Genomic DNA, 20,073 nt, shown 5'->3' with positions numbered 1-20,073 from the left:
CAGCTGTTCGTCAAGGCTGAAAAATGTGAGTTCCACAGCTCTTTCCTGGGCTTCATTGTCGCCCTGTCTAGAATACAAATGAATCCCGCCAAGCTGACGGCAGTCAAACTCGCTTTGGAAGAGTGGAGGCACTGGCTAGAGGGCAGTGAAGTCCCATTCCTGGCTTGGATGAATAATAGGAATCTGGAATATCTCCGGACAGCCAAACGCCTAAACTCTCATCAAGCGAGATGGTCCCTGTTCATCTCACGTTTTAACTTCTCCCAGTCCTACCGTCCGGGATCTAAGAACACAAAGCCGGATGCTCTCTCTCATCAGATCTCTCCAGTCAATGACCAGGCACCTAAAGCCACCATCTTGCCCCCTCATTGCCTTGTGGGTGCAGCACTACTAGAAGTTGAATCGCAAGACTTCTTGGTCAAGAACGCGCTTCATTAACGGCCTGGTCCCTCACAGACACCAGAAGGCAAACTCTTCGTTCCAGAGGCAGAATGGCCCCACATTCTGGAATGGGGACATAGCTCGAAACTAGCCTGCCAACTCGGTGCGGCACACACACTGGCTCTGGTTCAACAACGGTTTTAATGGCCCACCATGAGAGAGGACACTTGCCACTTTGTAAAAGCTTGTGACTCTTGCGCCAGAAGCAAGACCAGCAACAAACCCCCCGCTGGCTTCCTAAGACCTCTCCCGATTCCTCGCAGGCCCTGGTCCCACATCGCCCTTGATTTCGTCACAAGCCTGATGGTAACACCTGCATACTCACAGTGGTGGCCTGCTTTTCTAAGGCAGTCTACTTCATTCCACTACTTGGACTCCCTACAGCAAAGGAGACGGCCGAGCTCTTAATCATGCACGTTTTCCGGCTTCATGGACTCCCCACTGACATCACATCGGATCAGAGTTCCCAGTTCGGTTCTGGGTTACCTTTTGTAAGTTAATTGGCGCTACCTCCAGCTTATTTTCTGGCTATCACCCACAGACAAACGGCCAGGCGAAGCGAGCCAACCAGGACCTAGAAATGACCATTCGGACCCACGTCAGGAATCCGCATAGCACTTGATCGCACAACTCACGCTTCTCACTACTATAGAGGATATCTTGTGTGCTCCCACTTCCGGGTTCGCAGAGGATTTTCTGACGTCTTCACCCAGTCCCCTCGCTACGTCACAAGGTATTTCCCGAATTCCCCCCCCCCCCCTGCGCGTGTCGAATCCATTTCCAACACCCTGAAGGAAACCAAGTTAGACCAGAAAGTCACTGTTTATCACTTTCAGAGATTTTTAGGGTGCATGGCAGCTGCGTCCACGGTGATACCTTTGGGCCTTCTGCACATGAGATTGTTTCAGTTGTGGCTAAAAGCAAGGGGGTTTTACTCAGGGCCAATCCCTGGAGGCAAATAAGGATTAAGCGCCTCTAGGAATCAGGGCTCATTTGACCAAGAGGATTGCCTCATCTATTGCGCTGGCAAGAGGTGTTCCCCTGCAGCAAGTGTGTGATGCGGCAGGTTGGTCCTCTCTGCACACATTTGTGAGATTCTATATTCTGGATGTTTATGCTACTCCGGGCTCACGGGTCCTCGAGTCAGCCTTCCAGAGCTAGCTCTGAGACCTCCTTGGCCTTTGTGCGCACACGCTACACAACCTTGGGGGTCCAGACACTTGCAGTCCAGCGGCGCTGGTGTTCTCATTCCCATAGGGTTTTCACGCAGCATTGAGTGGAGCTTTTGAAAGGGAATGTCTCGGGTTGTCATGCCGCAGTGCTTGCATGACTGGACGTCCTTTCAGACAAAATTGATCTAAGGAATGTTTTCGGTTTACTCCTATTTATAACCTGCAGGTGCATTTCATCAGATGACGTCACCTGACTGAGGTTATATACAGTGGTGTGAAAAACTATTTGCCCCCTTCCTGATTTCTTATTCTTTTGCATGCTTGTCACACTTAAATGTTTCTGCTCATCAAAAACAGTTAACTATTAGTCAAAGATAACATAATTTAAAACAAAATGCAGTTTTTAAATTATGGTTTTTATTATTTAGGGGGAAAAAAAATCCAAACCTACATGGCCCTGTGTGAAAAAGTAATTGCCCCCCTTGTTAAAAAATAACTTAACTGTGGTTTATCACACCTGAGTATAATTTCTGTAGTCACCCCCAGGCCTGATTACTGCCACACCTGTTTCAATCAAGAAATCACCTAAATAGGAGCTACCTGACACAGAGAAGTAGACCAAAAGCACCTCAAAAACTAGACATCATGCCAAGATCCAAAGAAATTCAGGAACAAATGAGAACAAAAGTAATTGAGATCTATCAGTCTGGTAAAGGTTATAAAGCCATTTCTAAAGCTTTGGGACTCCAGCGAACATTAGTGAGAGCCATTATCCACAAATGGCAAAAACATGGAACAGTGGTGAACCTTCCCAGGAGTAGCCGGCCGACCAAAATTACCCCAAGACCGCAGAGACAACTCATCCGAGAGGCCACAAAAGACCCCAGGACAACATCTAAAGAACTGCAGGCGTCACTTGCCTTAATTAAGGTCAGTGTTCACGACTCCACCATAAGAAAGAGACTGGGCAAAAACGGCCTGCATGGCAGATTTCCAAGGCAAAAACCACTTTTAAGCAAAACGAACATTAAGGCTCGTCTCAATTTTGCTAAAAAAACATCCCAATGATTGCCAAGACTTTTAGGAAAATACCTTGTGGACCGACGAGACAAAAGTTGAACTTTTTGGAAGGTGCGTGTCCCGTTACATCTGGTGTAAAAGTAACACAGCATTTCAGAAAAAGAACATCATACCAACAGTAAAATATGGTGGTGGTAGTGTGATGGTCTGGGGTTGTTTTGCTGTTTCAGGACCTGGAAGGCTTGCTGTGATAGATGGAACCATGAATTCTACTGTCTACCAAAAAATCCTGAAGGAGAATGTCCGGCCATCTGTTTGTCAACTCAAGCTGAAGCGATCTTGGGTGCTGCAGCAGGACAATGACCCAAAACACACCAGCAAATCCACCTCTGAATGGCTGAAGAAAAACAAAATAAAGACTGTGAGTGGCTTAGTCAAAGTCCTGACCTGAATCCTATTGAGATGTTGTGGCATGACCTTAAAAAGGCGGTTCATGCTAGAAAACCCTCAAATAAAGCTGAATTACAACAATTCTGCAAAGATAAGTGGGCCCAAATTCCTCCTGAGCGCTGTAAAAGACTTGTTGCAAGTTATCGCAAACGCTTGATTGCAGTTATTGCTGCTAAGGGTGGCCCAACCAGTTATTAGGTTTAGGGGGCAATTACTTTTTCACACAGGGCCATGTAGGTTTGGATTTTTTTTCTCCCTAAATAATAAAAACCATCATTTAAAAACTGCATTTTGTGTTTACTTGTGTTATCTTTGACTTATAGTTAAATGTGTTTGATGATCAGAAACATTTTGTGTAACAAATATGCGAAAGAATAAGAAATCAGGAAGGGGGCAAATAGTTTTTTACACCACTGTATGCCAAGATTTGGCGTGTTTGATACATGGGCCAGGGGTAGCTCAGTGGTTAAGGCATTGGACGACGGTTCAGAAGTCGGTCCCAGGTTCAAACCCCACAACCACCAGGTTGCCACTGTTGGGCCCTTGAGCAAGGCCCTTAACCCTCAATTGCTCAGATGTGTAATGACATAAAAATGTAAGTCGCTCTGGATAAGAGCGTCTGCCAAATGCCTAAATGTAATGTAAATGATACACGCCATGCTTCACAACTGGCACCACAGAAAGATGTTCCCATAGCGTTTTCACGCAGCATCTCATTCCCGCTTTTTCAGGGAACAGGGTTACAGCAAAATAACCCGAGATGTTTTCACACTAGTGATTTTCTGTCAAAGATTAATGAAGACAAGAGATTGTCTAAAAATACAAAGAAAAATGAGGAGGTGATATGCTTCTGTCAGTTTAGAAGTAAGTGTGTAAAGACATTCATGCTACCTTCCAGTAAAGAATTTTAGAGATGGAGTAATGAACAGTGTGGAGTCATTATTTATTTGTTTGTTTGTTTGTTTGTTTGTACGTTATTTTTTAATATTTTTTTTTACTATGAAATCAAGTCTGCTAAAAAACAAAATCCACTTATAAGTAGTTTCCTGAGATGCAAAGTAATGAATTACATTTACTTGCATTGCTGTAATTGAGTAGGTTTTTTGTGTACTTCTACTAAAGTCGGTTTAAAATCTGTAATTTTACTTTTACTTAAGTATGTTCTGTTTAAAATATTGTACTTTGCTACAATTAAAATCATATTTGCTACTGGGGAAGGAAAAAACTGCACCCCGGAAACCACTGCACTGATTGATTGATGGAGAAGAGACAAACGCGCTAAATTCACAAGAGCGATAGAGACGGACAAAACAGATGCCAGTGATGCAGACACAGCTGAAAGCAAAATGCCATCAAATTATTTTGAAGCAAACCCCTAGCCATTGTAACGGCCACTACTATGTTGGATACCACATTATGTATGTATGTTGCCCTTTTAAGAGTTGCCACCCCTCCTCTAGTGTGTGCACTGTGGAGGTGTGTGCATGAGAAGGAGAGAACAGAGTAGGAGCTCAGGTGTCCTGCTCACTCCCGAAATGATCTATTCTTTTACCCTTTTCTTTACTTTTACTTTATTGTGTTATAATTTTGTGATGCTAAAAGAGGCTGATTAAGGTTTTGTGCTAAACGTTATTCTTAGCGCTGAGCTCTTTTTTCCCTCGGCTATCCGGCACAAAGCATCACACCATATTAAAGTTACCATTTTGATTTCAAGCACAAGAAAGGCAACAGCTTTACTATGCAAAGGTGTTCCTTCAAATAAAAACAACTAGTTTGAGATTTATATTCTCCTGTTGTTTATTTAACTACACTAGAATACCCCATCCCACTCTCGCTGTTAAAAAAAGTAACCAGGTAACTACTTTTTACTGCTACTTGAGTAGATTTTTATAATAGTAACTTTACTTGTACTCCTGAAGTAATAGAACTTGTACTTGGGTATGAAAATTTATTACTCTTTCCACCTCTGGTCGCTTCTTCTTCAAAACTTCATTTGAAAATCCAGGCGTAGTTATAAAACTAAAGTAAATGCATATATTAAACTTTAATTATAATAATGCATTTAATTTCTTTATTCACTTATTTTCAATAAAACAGCTAGAAAGTGAAAAGGTTTGAGATTTTCTATTTTTATAAATATATTATATTTTATGTAAAACATTATAAATGGTTTCATTTCAACAAAACACTATTAAAGAAAATGCAAAAAAAAAAAAAAAAAAAACATAAAATCAGTTTCCTTCCACCAAAGTTAATTTGTAGGAAATAGATATTTACAACAATCATATTCAAGACACTGGTGTCATTTCACAGACATTAAGTAGCAGAAATATAGGGTGAATTGAGTTTGAGGGAAAATAATATCAAGTCATATTCCACTACACCAGAATGCTGAGCAATTATGACCTCTGTATTATAAGTTTCTATCTCTCTTTTTGGTAAAAAAATCACTTCATTACTACATGAAACTTTACTCTGATGTGGTTTAAATTAATTTAATTATGCAAATATTAATATAAATATCAATAATTGGCAGCCAATTATGACAAAACATTATAACTACCAACAGATTCCTTCTTACAGAATAATAATGCTCTATCTGAGTTTGGTTGAACTTAAATATCTTCTTTTTAATTGTCTGAGAGTTTTAATAATGTAAAGAAACCCTAAAGTGAAGCCCATGCTGAGCTCTAAAGAAACAAAAAAAAAACTTACTTTAGGGTTTTGCGAGCTGTAATGTTCATACTCTGATGTGCCATATCTCTCCACGGTTCTTCACCCAGATACAAATTTATAATACTGTAGATGAGAAACTTTTTCCACAGTTTTTCTTTATTGTTTCTCCTATGTTTGCTCTGTAATTGGAACCATGTTAAATTACTCAGCTGGATTTATGCAGCTGGATTGTGTGCTGGGGAGATGACTGAGCAACAATCTCACAGTAGAGTCAGACCGCCAGTAAAACCCAAACCCAGCGTACAGGGGCTGAGTGAATGTGGTGTGGACTCTGTGGAGGAGCTTCATCGTGTCAGAGACGCTGTAGAAGGACAGAGTTCCTGCACTGTGATCCACATACACTCCTATTCTGGAGGATGATGGAGCTCTGAGATCAGTCTTAATGTTGTTGTGATAGAAAGAGAGGGAAGAAGAAGAAGAACACCACAGACTCCAGGACTGGCTGTTGTTTCCAAACCAACACTCCTTACCCCGTCTTTTCCTGCTGATGTCTTTATATGAGACTGATATGTACACACCAGCACCACTCCACTCCACCTCCCAGTAACAGCGTCCACACACACTCTCCTTACACAACACCTGCCACAAATAATCAAATCTCTCTGGATGATCAGAGTACTGCTGCTTTCTTCCACTGTATCTCACCGCTCTGTTCTTCTCAGACAGAATAAGGTGACGATGTGCCGTGTTGGGATCCAGAGTCAGATAACAGAAATCTAAAATAAAAGAGAAAAACAAACTGAACAATGTGAATATGTTTCGGTTAATTCACAGAATACTATATGTGAGACAGAGAAAAGTGAGACAGTGAGACAGCTGTCTGTGTACACTGATATCTGAGGGAGAAATGTCTCAACATTCGATAAAGAGAAGGTGACCAGCCAGTTAATTAATTAATTTATGAAATTTTGTCTTAAAATATGCTATTTTATTTATATTTTAGATTTAAATGAAACCCATGTAATTGCTTAATGTTTTATATCTCATATTTTTGTATTGATTTTGAAGCAAATAATGCATAGATACATCTCTGGATGCACTAGGACACATTTTTTCTGAAGTCCTTGGGTGTTTTAGGTCTCACAACATCAGACACCCTCTTTCAGGTGACCCAGCCCCGACTGATGTCCCAGCAGCACTGACCCACTTTGCAAACCTCTTGATCCAAATCCACCTTGAGGCTCTTTCTGAACTTTCTATGATGGAATTGAAGGCTCCCCTCTTCACAGCTCCTGTGATGACAAGCCTGGCAAAAATCTTGTACAGGGAGCAAGTTGGAAAACCTCTGCACCCAATTTCGTTGGGCTCACAACAAGCCTTCCAGCTCCTCTTCTGGCAGTCTTCTATGAGATCCTGCTACTTGTACCGCTTGCATTCATTTGCCTCTTCCATGCGGTCCTATAATGGGACTGTCAGTTCAAACAAAATAACTTGCTTTGAAGATGTGGATATCAGCACCACATCTGGGCTCAACAAGGTCAATAAAGTATGGAACCTTGAGCTGCCTGCCCAGGTCAACCCTGATGCCGATGATAGCAGGCTGGATGATTTTTGAATCAGAATGAGGTCCCTACATAGTATATGATTGAATACTCCTACTTAGGGATCAAGATGCCCTCCACCTGCCTCCACTGTTCTGCGATGATCCCTCTTCACCCAATCCAGAGGATTTAAAGGAGTTTGGGCAGTGTGTGTACACCTTATATAGTACTCGACTGAGACCTGGAGCAGAACTCACTCTGGCTGCTTTTACCACTTCTTGAAATTCTTGCCAGTTGGATTCTGAAGTGCTGAACTCCACTAGTAGTGTTGGTACCTCCAAAAAGGGCTGTCTGTGGCCCTAGCTCTTGCTCTCTGTCTGGATTGCTCAAAGTGTTGTGCAGGAAGTGATCTACCTCTTTATTGGGGAAATCCAAACATCTGCTGTGCTTCTCCCCCAACAGCCTTTTTGTGAAGCCAAAGTCATTAGCTACGAATGAGGTTCACTTCCTGGCTCTTTTAACTCTATGTCTCCTATGCCATACTGCTCTGCAAAGCTTCATGAGCTTTTTCCTAGTAAGCTGCCAAAGCTCAATAGGAAAGCTTCTCCTCCTCAGCTGCTCTCCTGAACTGCTTTTACAGAATCCACAACTCATATTGATGGATCATAACTATTAAACAATTACTCTGTGTGTGTGTGTGTGTGTGTGTGTGTGTGTGTGTGTGTACTGTATGTGTTTACATGTCAGAAACTCTTCTCTGCTCTGTGGTTCTGGCAGTAAAAAGATCTGAACTGCTGCAGCTGTGGAGAGAAAAATGGAAATGAAGACAAAAAGCATCATCAGGTTGTAAAAGATGGAAACAGTTTAAAGTGATACAGTCAGTTTATTCATTTTAAATCAGTATTTTAGTTCAAACTGTCTGCAGGAAGGTCAGCAGGAGCATTGCTAAGAAATAAGACTTGACAGAGCGAGTAAAGACGTCCATCATTGTGTTTCTCCAGCAGGAACAGCTCCTCTTACCATGTGGAGGGATTTTGTTGAATTCCTCCTCACAGAATTCCTCGAGTCTCTTCTTCAGATCTGAGAGAGAATTCCTCACTCCATCAAATGAGAGATGTTGATGGACACTGATGCTGGATGTCTGAAACTCTGGTCCTTCAAGTTTGGGAGACTGATGTCCAGAAGCTAAAAGCTACAGAAAGTATATTACATTTAAACCACTTGTGACATTGACAGTTCCCTTAACAAGGGGAAGTTATAGAGAGTGTGTGAGGAACAGCTGTGTGTGTAGATCAGACAGTAAGTGTTACCTGGAGGAACTGGATGTGATCGTGTGTGTATGAAAGCTGCTCCAGCTCAGTGAGTCTCCTCTGAAGATCAGCAATCTCCTGCTCCAGTTGCTCCAGGAGTCGTTCAGCTCGACTCAGTTCAGTCTTCTCCTGAGCTCTGATCAGCTCCGTCACCTCCGAGCGCTTTTTCTCCATGGAGCTGATCAGCTCAGTAAAGATCCTCTCACTGTCCTCCACTGCTGTCTGTGCACTCAGCTGTTAGGACACACACACACACACACACACACACACACACACACACACACACACACACACAGGATTTAAAGCTCATCTATCATTCCCTCTCTTACTGCGACTCTAAATGACTCCATGTTGTCCATGTTGTGTGTGTTTCTGTGCAGCTCTGTCTCTGCTCACTGCTCACCTTTATAGTGTTCACAGCCTGTTTCAGCTCCTGCACCTTCTTCTGCTTCTCCTGGATTCTCTGCTGGAATTAAAAAAAAAGCATAAATCAATTTCTTTAATGAAATTATACATTACAACTGGATAAAAGTTATCTGCCTAGAGCAGTGCCCTCAACTTCACAAAAGAACTGTGGAAAAAGAAAAAAATAACATAAATGTGCATGATCACTTAAATGCTAGATGAAGTTGCAATGCCAGTAGAAATCAGAGCTGTGTTTAATAGTGAAAGCAAGAGCATTTCCCCACACACAATCTCATGAGACCACACAGGTCTGGGACTAATCAGAAAAACAGGCTCTAGTTTTCTAGGGAGCATAAAATTTAGTTTTTGTAATAATGGATTGACCCTTTTACTGAGCAGTTATTCAGGTTTGTCACAGCTGACACTGTCTGTAATAATAAATTAAGAGATATATATCTATGAGGTTTTTTTTAAAGCATTAATGCAATCTGGCAGTTTGCAACATATACCCCTAAGGAGTGGGACAAATGGGGAAAGTTAAAATTCCATCTATAGAGGTTATGGAAAACATCAGAGTTAAGAGTAGGGCAAAATATTCCTTCAATTATTTATTTTCATTGTACTATTATCTCCTCTTATTTACTCTCCAGGTTAACTTTCTTGAAGTCATTTTCATCAGATTTATACAGCTTTATTATACAGTAGGGGCACACTGAAACAGTTGTGATTGCAGCAGTCTGATTAGGATAACTTCATGCAGCCAAGGCTCGCAAGTTTTGTCTATGTGCATAAAGCCTTCACCTAACTGGCGCTGATTTTAACATTTTCATTTTCCCCAGTATAAAATTACAAAACAAATGTCAAAACTACAACACCCATTATAATGTGCAGCCTACTTTGTGACTCTCAGTGTATATATCTTATACAAACTTAATAGGTATGAGTCCAGAGGTGGCGCTACCATTAGGCAAATGTATGCGAAAGAAAATGCCTAGAGCCCCGAACTGCCAGGGGCCCCTGACTTTAGCCTAACTACATATTTTTAGCCAGTACTTATGTTTAACATTTAAAAATAATTAAAATCCAGTTGCTGAAATAGCATTAGAATGCCATTACGCCACGCGAGTTGCTTCGAAGCGTTTTTTTATTTTTTTTTATTTTGGGGGATTTTTCCCCGATTTTCTCCCCGATTTTAGTCGTATCCATTTCCTCCCCGTCACTAGGTTGCTCCCACATTAAGCTTCTACTACACACACAACATGGACTATCGCGTGTTTCCTTCGACCCACGTGACGCCACCGACCGCATCTTTTCGAACTGCTTGCTCAGAGATGCCCCTGATTGTCTGTAAAGCCGTCATTAATGTGGGAGCCAGAAGTACCTCTCATCCCTCCCCTGTGAGAGAGCTCGGCCAATCAGCTCTCTCTAGGCCTCCGGCTGTGAGAGGTAACCGCATCACATAGGGATCGAACTTGCGATCTCCGGATGATAGGGCAAGCACTTTACCACTGCGCCACTCGGAGGCCGCCCTTTGAAGCGTTTTTAATGGGTTGAGTCTTCCACCCATTTGAGATAGCCAGTGACTGGAACTCTATGGAGAAGTCATATGCCGAGTGAGAACCTTGGTGGAGCTTTAGTAGCTTACATCCACCCTTTCTGCCATGGCATGAATGGTTAAACACTCTCTTCATCTCCTTGGAGAATCCTCAAAGTTGGAACAACAATGATGATGGACATACCAGAGTGCGGTGCTCCACTCCCAGGCCCATCCTCAGAAAAGTGTGATTGCATACGCCACCTTGGAGCATTCTGTGATGAAGGTGGAGATCTGCTGCTTAAGGAATCAATGAGCGATTCGTGTCTGAATAGCCTTCATAGGAGGGGGGACAGGTAGGCATGGTTCTCAATGCATGTAGAGAGAGAGGAAAGAGTTGGAGCTGTCGGAGCCGGATCATGACATCAGCAAGGGCTCATTGGGTGGTAAGCAGCTTTTGCTGACTCCCTAGAACTGATCTCATGTGAGCACACTCTGCTGGATTCATTTCCCAGCTGCATTATTATAGTCAAAAGAGGAAGCGCTATGAAACAAAACGCGAGAGAATTGTGGCAAGAAAGGCATCTTATAATCCTGTACTGAGGCATCATGCAGCACATGCTTAAGTGCTTGAGTAATCAGGATGGAATGTGAGAACGGTGTGCAGATGGGGTGGGAATGAGGGCATAGGAAAGGACACATGACAGGCTAGAGAAAACATGAGCATGTAGGAAAAGTGCCCGTGTGGGAAAAAACAGGCAAACATTAAAAACATTATTTAACTCATATTCTCTTAACATTACATTTTAAAAATGTATTCTTACCTCTGAATCAAAATATTTATATGGTAACTGACTAAACCCACTAAATCTTAATAATATAAATATAATTAGAACAAGTTCTCACCAGTTTCTCTGCTCTTCCTGCTGCAACTAATACGATATCATGACCTTTATGTTTATCCAAAATGCACAAGGTGCAGATGCAGGTTTGATCAGTACGGCAGTAGATCTCAATCAGCTTGTTATGTTCAGTGCAGATCTTTTCTTGGAGTTTTGCTGAGGCATGAATTAATGTGTGTTTCTTTAAAGCAGGAAATTCTAGATGAGGTTTCAGATGAACTTCACAGTAAGAAGCCAAACACACCAGACAGGACTTGATGGCTTTGCATTTCCTCCCGGTGCAGAAATCACACTCCACATCTCCAGGTCCAGCGTAACAGTGAGCAGGAGAAGCAGCTTGGACTTCAGTCGTCTTCTTCAGTTTCTCCACCACTTCAGCCAGCATGTTGTTTCTGCGTAGAACAGGCCTTGGAGTGAAAGTGTCTCTGCACTGAGGACAGCTGTAGACGTCCTTCTGATCCTCCTGATCCCAGCAGCCATTAATACACACCTTACAGAAACTGTGACCACAGGGGAGAGTCACCGGATCCTTCAGGAGATCCAGACACACTGGACAGATGAACTGATCCTCATCAACTGAAATACTGGACCCAGCCATTTTCCTGATTTTCCTGAACTCTACACTATAAGAGAGTGAGTGTGAGAGCGAGAGAGCGAGAGAGAGAGCGAGAGAGAGATTAGAGAGATTAGATTTCTCTGAAATGAGAAGTTACTTCCTAGTTCAGTGTGTATATGAGTGAGAGAGGAGGAGCACAAAGGCAAATAGTATATGAATCCACTCTTAACCATTTTATCATTTTAACTCGAGTATCTCTGTAATTTAATAAAAAAAAATACAACATTAATATTTATCAGTATTTATCAATTCATCAAAATGTATTAACATTTGTTGATACACTGGAACATTATTTTAAAATTGTCATTTGTAATATTTCAGTACAGTAATACCAGAACACCAAATCTTCAGCAAGTGTGGATTTCAGAAAATATCTATAACGGCAGTAGACATCTCCCTTTACATCATCTCTACAATTTTTATTATTAACTTAAGGGTTTAAAATTTTAATCAAGTGCTAACACGTTCTTAAGAGTTCCTTAGAGATTAATGGGAGTTTGAGATGATTACTTAAGTACAAAGATCTTTGTAACAGTCAAAGTTTTATAAAGACCAATTTTAACACATTTATACACATTCAGTAACATGAATGATGAAATATTTCATGCTACTGAATGTGTATAAATGTTCATAAATATATGTGTATAAATATTTAAATGGAATATAAAAATGATTTATATCATAATTTGTAAGAGTTTGAATGATTTTATATGTCTGTACAACAGTGTAAACAATTATCTGAAATTATCTGCATAATTTTTTATAAACCTTTCTAGACAATTGACCAGAGGACTGGATAGTCAAGAATCAGGAGATGTAGAGCCTGGGTTCAAAAGGAAGTCTTAGGTTATTGCACACACCGATGCAGCCTGGATAATCTAATTCAAAGGTGAGTTGTAAAACAATCGTATTTATACCACTTTTATGGTGAGATGCCCATACATAAACCCAAGGCCAAGAAAAGGGAAAACACTCGGCATGAAAAAGCATAAACAATGTGTAAGGGTTGCCCACTTGAGGGCACTGTGTTTAGTTTGTAGTTTTTGTTGGTAGACTCAGTTTCCCAGGAGGCACCTCGGTCAGGTGATGTGGGTGCTCACCTGAACGAGGTAGCCAATTACTCTCGTTATAAATGGCTGGTTGTTCTGGAAAACTGGGTCAAAAAAGAAAGTGACAAATATTTAAATCAGATTAAATATGATGACGATATAGAAATGCTTGAAAATAAAGTAAGGCAGGGTATAATAACAGCAGCGCTAGAATCTGTCCCAAAAAGTCGAGGTAAAGTAAAAAGAAAGGAAGTGCCATGGTGGAATGAGGAATGTAAAAAAGCAGTCCAAAACAGAAATAAAGCATTTAAAATAATGAAAAGATCACACAATTTCACGCATATGATACAGTATAAATGTGCACAAGCAATAGTAAGGAAAACAGTAAGGCAAGCAAAAAGAGTATGTTGGAGGAATTACTGCAGTTCAATTGGGGACACTACACAAATAGGAGAAGTGTGGACAATGATTAAAAAGATGGGTGGAGAAAGGAGAGATTAGAGCTACCCGGTGTTGAGCAATGAGAATGAAGTTGCAGTCACAAATAAAGAAAAGGCTAAAATGTTGGTAAATACGTTTGCCCAAGTTCACAGCTCAAATAATTTATCTGAAGAAGGGAAGAGGGGTAGAGAGAAAACTAGCACTGAAAATCTGGAGGCACTGAAGGCAATGGAAAGTGATGAAGGTGAACAAAGTGTTCCATTTAGTATAGATGAGGTAAACAAAGCACTGGCAAAAATTGGGAAGACTGCACCAGGGAAAGATGAAGTTTGTTATATAATGATAAAGCATTTGAGTGAGGAGGGGAAGAAGAAGTTACTGTTATTATACAATAAAATATGGGAAGAAGGAAGATTACCAAAAAATTGGAAAGAAGCCATTATTATACCAATAAGAAAACCTGGGAAGGAGCCTAGTAAATCATCAAGCTATAGACCCATTGCCCTGACCTCTCATGTCTGTAAGGTAATGGAAAGAATGATAAATGAGAGACTAATGTATGTAATGGAAAAACAAGGTATGGTGACTGAAAATCAAAGTGGATTTAGGAGAGGGAGGGGTACTATGGATGCAGTGTTATGCTTGGAAGATGAGATACGGAAAGCTCAAATAAATAAAGAGACAGTTGTAGCTGTATTTTTCGATGTGGAAAAAGCATATGACATGCTATGGAGAGAGGGGTTGATGATTAAATTATATAAAATTGGAATTAAAGGAAGAATTTTTAAATGGATTAGGGATTTTCTGAAAGGCAGAACAATACAGGTTAGGATAGGAGAAGTAATGTCTAGCAAACATGTGGCAGAGAATGGAACCCCCCAAGGGAGTGTAATAAGTCCCACGTTATTTTCAATTATGATAAATGACATATATGAAAATGTACAAGGGGACATGGGGAGATCTTTGTTTGCGGATGATGGGGCAATATGGAAAAGAGGAAGAAATGTGGAGTATATAGTTAAAAAAATGCAAGAAGGTATCCAGCAGGTTGAGAGGTGGGAAATAAAATGGGGCTTTAAATTCTCTGTTGAAAAAACTAAAGTAAGAAGAAAATTCATGAGGGGATTAATTTAAAATTATATGGAAATAGTCTGGAGAAGGTTAATAAATTTTGCTTTCTGGGAGTACATTTTGATCCAAGGCTAACCTGGGCGGAACATATAAGGAAGGTGGAGGATAAATGCCAAAAAGTAATAAACCCAATGAGGTGTTTAACAGGACTGGAGTGGGGTGCAGACTATCAATCACTGAAATATATATATGTAAGTTTAATAAGATCAAGAATTGACTATGGAAGCGTGGTGTACGGATCAGCAGCCAAATGTGTACTTACAAGGCTTGATAAAATACAGGCTAGAGCTTTGAGATTATGCTTAGGTGCAGTAAAAACATCTCCAGTATGTGCGCTTCAGGTGGAAGCGGGAGAAATGCCTTTAAACATTCGACGTAAGCAACTGCTGGTAAATTATTGGATTAATTTAAAGGGACATAGAGACAATCACCCCACTAAGAAAGTATTAGGAACTTGTTGAGAAAAGGAAAAAAAAACAAAAGAATAGTTTTGGGTGGGTAGGAGATGAGTCAGTTAGAGATTTGGGGGTGAGTGAAGAAGAATTCTGTCCAACTGTGATATGGCCTGACTATCCAGTGTGGAAAATGGAAACCATGAAAATTTTAAATTGCGTCAAATCAAGTCAATAAATAATAATATAGACCTAGTAGATGAATTTTATAGATATGTGGAACACAAGTATAGAGACCATATTCAGATTTACACAGACGGATCAAAAGAACCTGAAACTGGAAGGACTGGATCTGCAATTGTTATAAGTAACCAGGGAAATGAAGAAAGCAAACGAACATCGAATAATCTGAGTGTGTATACAGTTGAACTGTATGCTATCAAGATGGCATTAGAATGGATTGGAAAGGAGGAAAAAATAAGCAAATACTTAATTGGAAGTGATTCATTGTCTGCACTGATCAGTCTCAGATCAGGGGTATCCAATAGCCGTCAGGAATTGGTATATACAACATTGATAACGTATATGAGAATAAAAGAAAAAGGTAAAGAGATTCAGCTTATTTGGACGCCAGCCCACATAGGTATATTGGGAAACAAGAGGGTGGATAAATTAGCCAAGCAAGCAATTAAAAAAGATAGAATTGAAGTAAATATAAAAATGTCAAAGGCGGAAGGGATGGGCATAGTTTGGAAAGAAGCTGTGAGAGAATGGCAACAGCAGTGGGATAGAGAAATTAAAGGGAGACATTTATATGGCATTCAAAATAAAGTTGGTACTGAGAGGAACTGGGGAGGGACTAGAAGAGAGGAAACAATAATGACAAGATTAAGAATTGGACACAGCAACCTGAATAGTACACTATACATTATAGGGAAGCATCCCACGGGTTTTTGTGAGGTTTGCCAGACTTTTGAAACATGTAAATAGAACATGTACTTCTAAATTGCAGAAGATATGAAGAACAAAGGAGGAAAATGATGGAAGAACTAAGAAAAGGTGGATTGGTTGGGACAGAGATAAAAGAGGTATTGAAAAGTGGGATGATTGGGCGAGGAAAGAAAAATATTTGTAACTTCTTAGTTGCAACTGGTTTGATGGATAGAATATAAGCGATGAAAGAAATAATCTGGAAATAGAGTGAAGAAACATCACAGGAAAAGTAACCAGAAGGTGGCGGTAGTGCAACACGTACGGATGCAAGCGCCGTAAAACTCCAAAAGAAGAAGAAGAAACTGGGTCAAGCATTTTTGGTTTAACCACTGTCATTTGTGTGGGCATTTTGTTTTGTTTTGTTTTGTTCTTTGTTTAGTTTATATTTTGATTTAAGTTGTGTTGACTTGGGCTCTCAGTTTGGCAATGTTTTCTGTAGGTGTTCTGTGTGTCTGTGGAGATGATTCAGTCCTGTGCTAGGTGTATGTAAGTACTGTGGTTTTGTCCTCCTGTGTTCTTGTGTGTTTAGCTAGAGTCAGGTAAGTAGCTAGGTGTGTGTTTAGCTAGAGTCAGGTAAGTAGCTAGGTGTGTGTTTAGCTAGAGTCAGGTAAGTAGCTAGGTGTGTGTTTAGCTAGAGTCAGGTAAGTAGCTAGGTGTGTGTTTGGCTAGGAGTGTGTTTAGCTAAAATCTATGTTGAGCTAACTAGCATGCTTCTAGCCATAGCTCCTTTGTGTCTCTAGCTATTCAGTGTTTCCTGCCTCCCTAGTGTCCCAGTGCCCCTAGCCTTGGAGTGCCGCCCCGCCTAGCCTTGGAGTGCCGCCCCGCCTAGCCTTGGAGTGCCGCCCCGCCTAGCCTTGGAGTGCCGCCCCGCCTAGCCTTGGAGTGCCGCCCCGCCTAGCCTTGGAGTGCCGCCCCGCCTAGCCTTGGAGTGCCGCCCCGCCTAGCCTTGGAGTGCCGCCCCGCCTAGCCTTGGAGTGCCGCCCCGCCTAGCCTTGGAGTGCCGCCCCGCCTAGCCTTGGAGTGCCGCCCCGCCTAGCCTTGGAGTGCCGCCCCGCCTAGCCTTGGAGTGCCGCCCCGCCTAGCCTTGGAGTGCCGCCTAGCCACTGGATATCCTCCGTTTTTGTGTTTCTGTGCCCCAATTCCCTAGTGTGTGTTGAGCTATTAGGTAAGTGTAGCTTAGTGCATGTTGGGGCTAAAGACATGCTTAGCTAGGTGAATGTGTAGCTAACTGCCATGGTTAAGTATAGCTTAACCATGTTTAGCTAAAAGCCATGCCTAGCTAATTGCCATGTCTTTAGCCCTAGTCCCGTCTCTCTCTTTGTCTCTGGTCTCTTTTCTCTCTAGTCTCTACATGTCCCCCCTAGTCTCTACGTTTGTCTTGTTGTGTCCAGTTTCAGCTCCACGCATAGTTTGTGTGCGCTTTCCTGTGTTTCGTCCTCCTGCCTGTGTTTCGCCACAGGATGTGTGGTATTCGTCCTTCTGCCTGTTACGTCACAGGATGTGTGTTTGTCCTTTTGCCTGTGCTACGCCACAGGACGTGTGGTATTTGTCCTTCAGCCTGTGTCCTGCCAGAGAGCCCTTGTTAGCACAAAGTTATTAAGTATTGTTTGAGTTTGATTGTTCCTTTTGTTTGTTGAGTCTTTACTTATACTTTTATGTTTACTGTCATTAAAAGACTCTTTTTTTTTTTTTTTTTTTTTTTTTGGTTACACAACCTCTATGCCTGCTCTCTACGCCCACGGCGTTCAACACCAGCCATTACACCCCGATCGTGACATAGTAAAGCACTTTAAGCTCCATATTCTGTCTGAATAGAGTTATTCTAATGATTGTAGGTAAATAGACAGACAGATTGAGTCAGTACTTTATCAGTAATGTGTTTAATGTGACATATCACTCCAGAGTTCTTCAAAGTTTACTGTACTTCACTTTACTTAAGAATTTAGGATCTTCACATTAAATGTAATAACATTAATAACTTTAATACACAGTACAGCACATACTTACACTTACAGTCACGGTACATGGAGCTTAGCTTCACCGTCCTCATTTAAAGCTCCACCCACTCACTCTGTTACACTACGTATAAATACAGATACTGAAAGTTCATTCAGAGTAAAGAAAACTGATCTCTCTCTCTCTCTCTCTCTCTCTCTCTCAGGAAAATGGTGGAGGTGAGTATTTCAGTAGATCAGGACCAGTTCATCTGTCCAGTCTGTCTGGATCTCCTGTGGTCCAGCACAGTTACAGTTACACTATCCTATCACAATACAGTGGAGGTGAGTAAACCTGGAGTGGAACAATTCTTCCTGAATGTCCTGTATGACTGTAGTGTTTATCAGCATTAAACCTCACAAGGCTTTTACCCTCACACACTGAAAAAAATAACTAAGATGTTGTATATGTAGCATTATTAAATCTGTGTAATCAACAATCAAGTTTGTACGTTTACATAAATGTATCAAAGTTAGAAATTAATCTGCATTTGTTAAGAACACAAGACAATGTGCATTTTTTTTTCTTAATTTTTTTTCACGTAATCCCTGACAATAGTTTTAAGTGGACACACACAACAAGCAATAATCTCGTTCATTTTACTCTGTTTAAATAAAACTGCCTTCCCATGGAAAAAGCATGAAAAACCCCGTATCAAATTAAAAGTGTACCCAAGCCTCATTGTGGTAGGAAACAACTCTTTGGGGCATTCTGTTCACCTCGTGTGCAAAAAGTTTTAACAAGCAAAAGACGACCTGTGGATTCAGGACCAAGTGCACTTTGAAGGAATTGTGGATGTTCAGGAGTGTATGCACATAATAAAAAGTGTTCTTACTTCAAGTTTTGTGCTGGATGAAATTGCATTTCAAAGTACAAAATTACACAACTGGTATTTTAATTATAATATTGTGGCGTGGGCGGAGCGGCAGTTGACGACCATCATGCATTGCGGGGGGGGGGTTTCAATTGTGTTCACCCTGTTGGGGAAGGGTGTTTGGGTTAGTGGCTTCGGCCATGTTGTGTGTGTTAAGTGTGTGTGACCTGTTGAATGGGTTCCGGTTCATGTTTAGGTTGAATTAGATATGGTTCTTATGTTGCTCATGCTGTACGGTAACTGTATTGTGTTGTTGGCAATAAAGTACTCCCAGCCATTGCATTGGGTAGCAACAAAGCTCACTCGTCTCTCCAGATCTTTCTAGCATAAAACGCTACAACATATAAGAAATGCCTAGTTGCTAACTAAATAATGTGAGTATATGTAACTTTAAAATGAGACTAGGACATTTAATAAAACAAAGTAGGCCCCACTCCAAGTAATATGGAAACTTAAAAAAAATAAATTTCAATTAAAAATACATATTTGAAACTCTTAAAGTTAAGTAGAGCATGGAGACAAAAGAATGACTAGGGAAATTATTAAATTAAGTAGGGTTTACTTGCGGAATTAAATAGACTTAACTGGCAAAATTAAGTAGATTTTACTAGGAAAAAATATTTTTTACATAAAGAAATGTAAGTAGTAAATACAAAAAATAGTCTTGCTTGAACTACATAATAATCTGATGTAAAAAGTTACCTTAATCTTAAGTATATCAGGCTGGATATTTTTATCATTGCAGTATTAACAGCATACACAAACATGTCTGTAACCTTTTATACATAAAAAAAAACTGTATGTTTCTTCTAAAAGATGGACAATTTAATAACTGTTGCATATTCTCCAAAACTGCAGGACTTTCTCTAGGTTACTGCCACTACATTTCTGAACTTATTGAAGAAAAAATATTTTTTTTTCTTGAAGAAAAACAATTTCTTTAAGGACTGTGAAGTGGTTGAAGCAGCCCCACTGAACGCAAAAGATCCCCGGCTGGAGTCTTGAGGGTACAACGTATTTTAATTCAAACATAGCGCTTATGTCATGTAGTAATACATTTCCACAGCATATTAGTCTGTGGTGTAGTGGTTAGAGGAACTGTTTGTAACCAGGTGGATCAGGTTTGTGTCT

General features: G+C 40.7%; 1 protein-coding gene across 1 annotated transcript; it reads right to left on the bottom strand.

The window, feature by feature from the left end:
• Window positions 1-5,629: 5,629 nt before the first annotated feature.
• On the bottom strand, window positions 5,630-12,049 carry LOC128541213 (tripartite motif-containing protein 16-like). The gene is made up of 6 exons (XM_053511535.1): window positions 11,456-12,049; window positions 9,014-9,076; window positions 8,617-8,844; window positions 8,321-8,492; window positions 8,041-8,100; window positions 5,630-6,529 (listed from the first exon to the last, which is right to left on the bottom strand). Exons 1-6 carry the CDS (start codon window positions 12,047-12,049, stop codon window positions 5,961-5,963), a joined length of 1,686 nt encoding a protein of 561 aa, XP_053367510.1. The 3' UTR covers window positions 5,630-5,960.
• Window positions 12,050-20,073: the final 8,024 nt, after the last annotated feature.

Source organism: Clarias gariepinus, chromosome 2, assembly GCF_024256425.1.
Source record: "Clarias gariepinus isolate MV-2021 ecotype Netherlands chromosome 2, CGAR_prim_01v2, whole genome shotgun sequence".
Classification (NCBI taxonomy): Eukaryota; Metazoa; Chordata; class Actinopteri; order Siluriformes; family Clariidae; genus Clarias; species Clarias gariepinus.
This window is presented reverse-complemented; position numbering and strand designations above follow the sequence as displayed.

Bases quoted from the DNA above. Each gene is read 5' to 3' on its own strand.
- LOC128541213 (XM_053511535.1), bottom strand. From the start codon at position 12,049: ATGGCTGGGTCCAGTATTTCAGTTGATGAGGATCAGTTCATCTGTCCA. The intron at 8,493-8,616 runs CTCCAGGTAACA...TACTTTCTGTAG, and splicing joins CACACGATCACATCCAGTTC to CTTTTAGCTTCTGGACATCA. The intron at 6,530-8,040 runs GTAAACACATAC...TTTTAGATTTCT, and splicing joins CAGAGAAGAGTTTCTGACAT to GTTATCTGACTCTGGATCCC.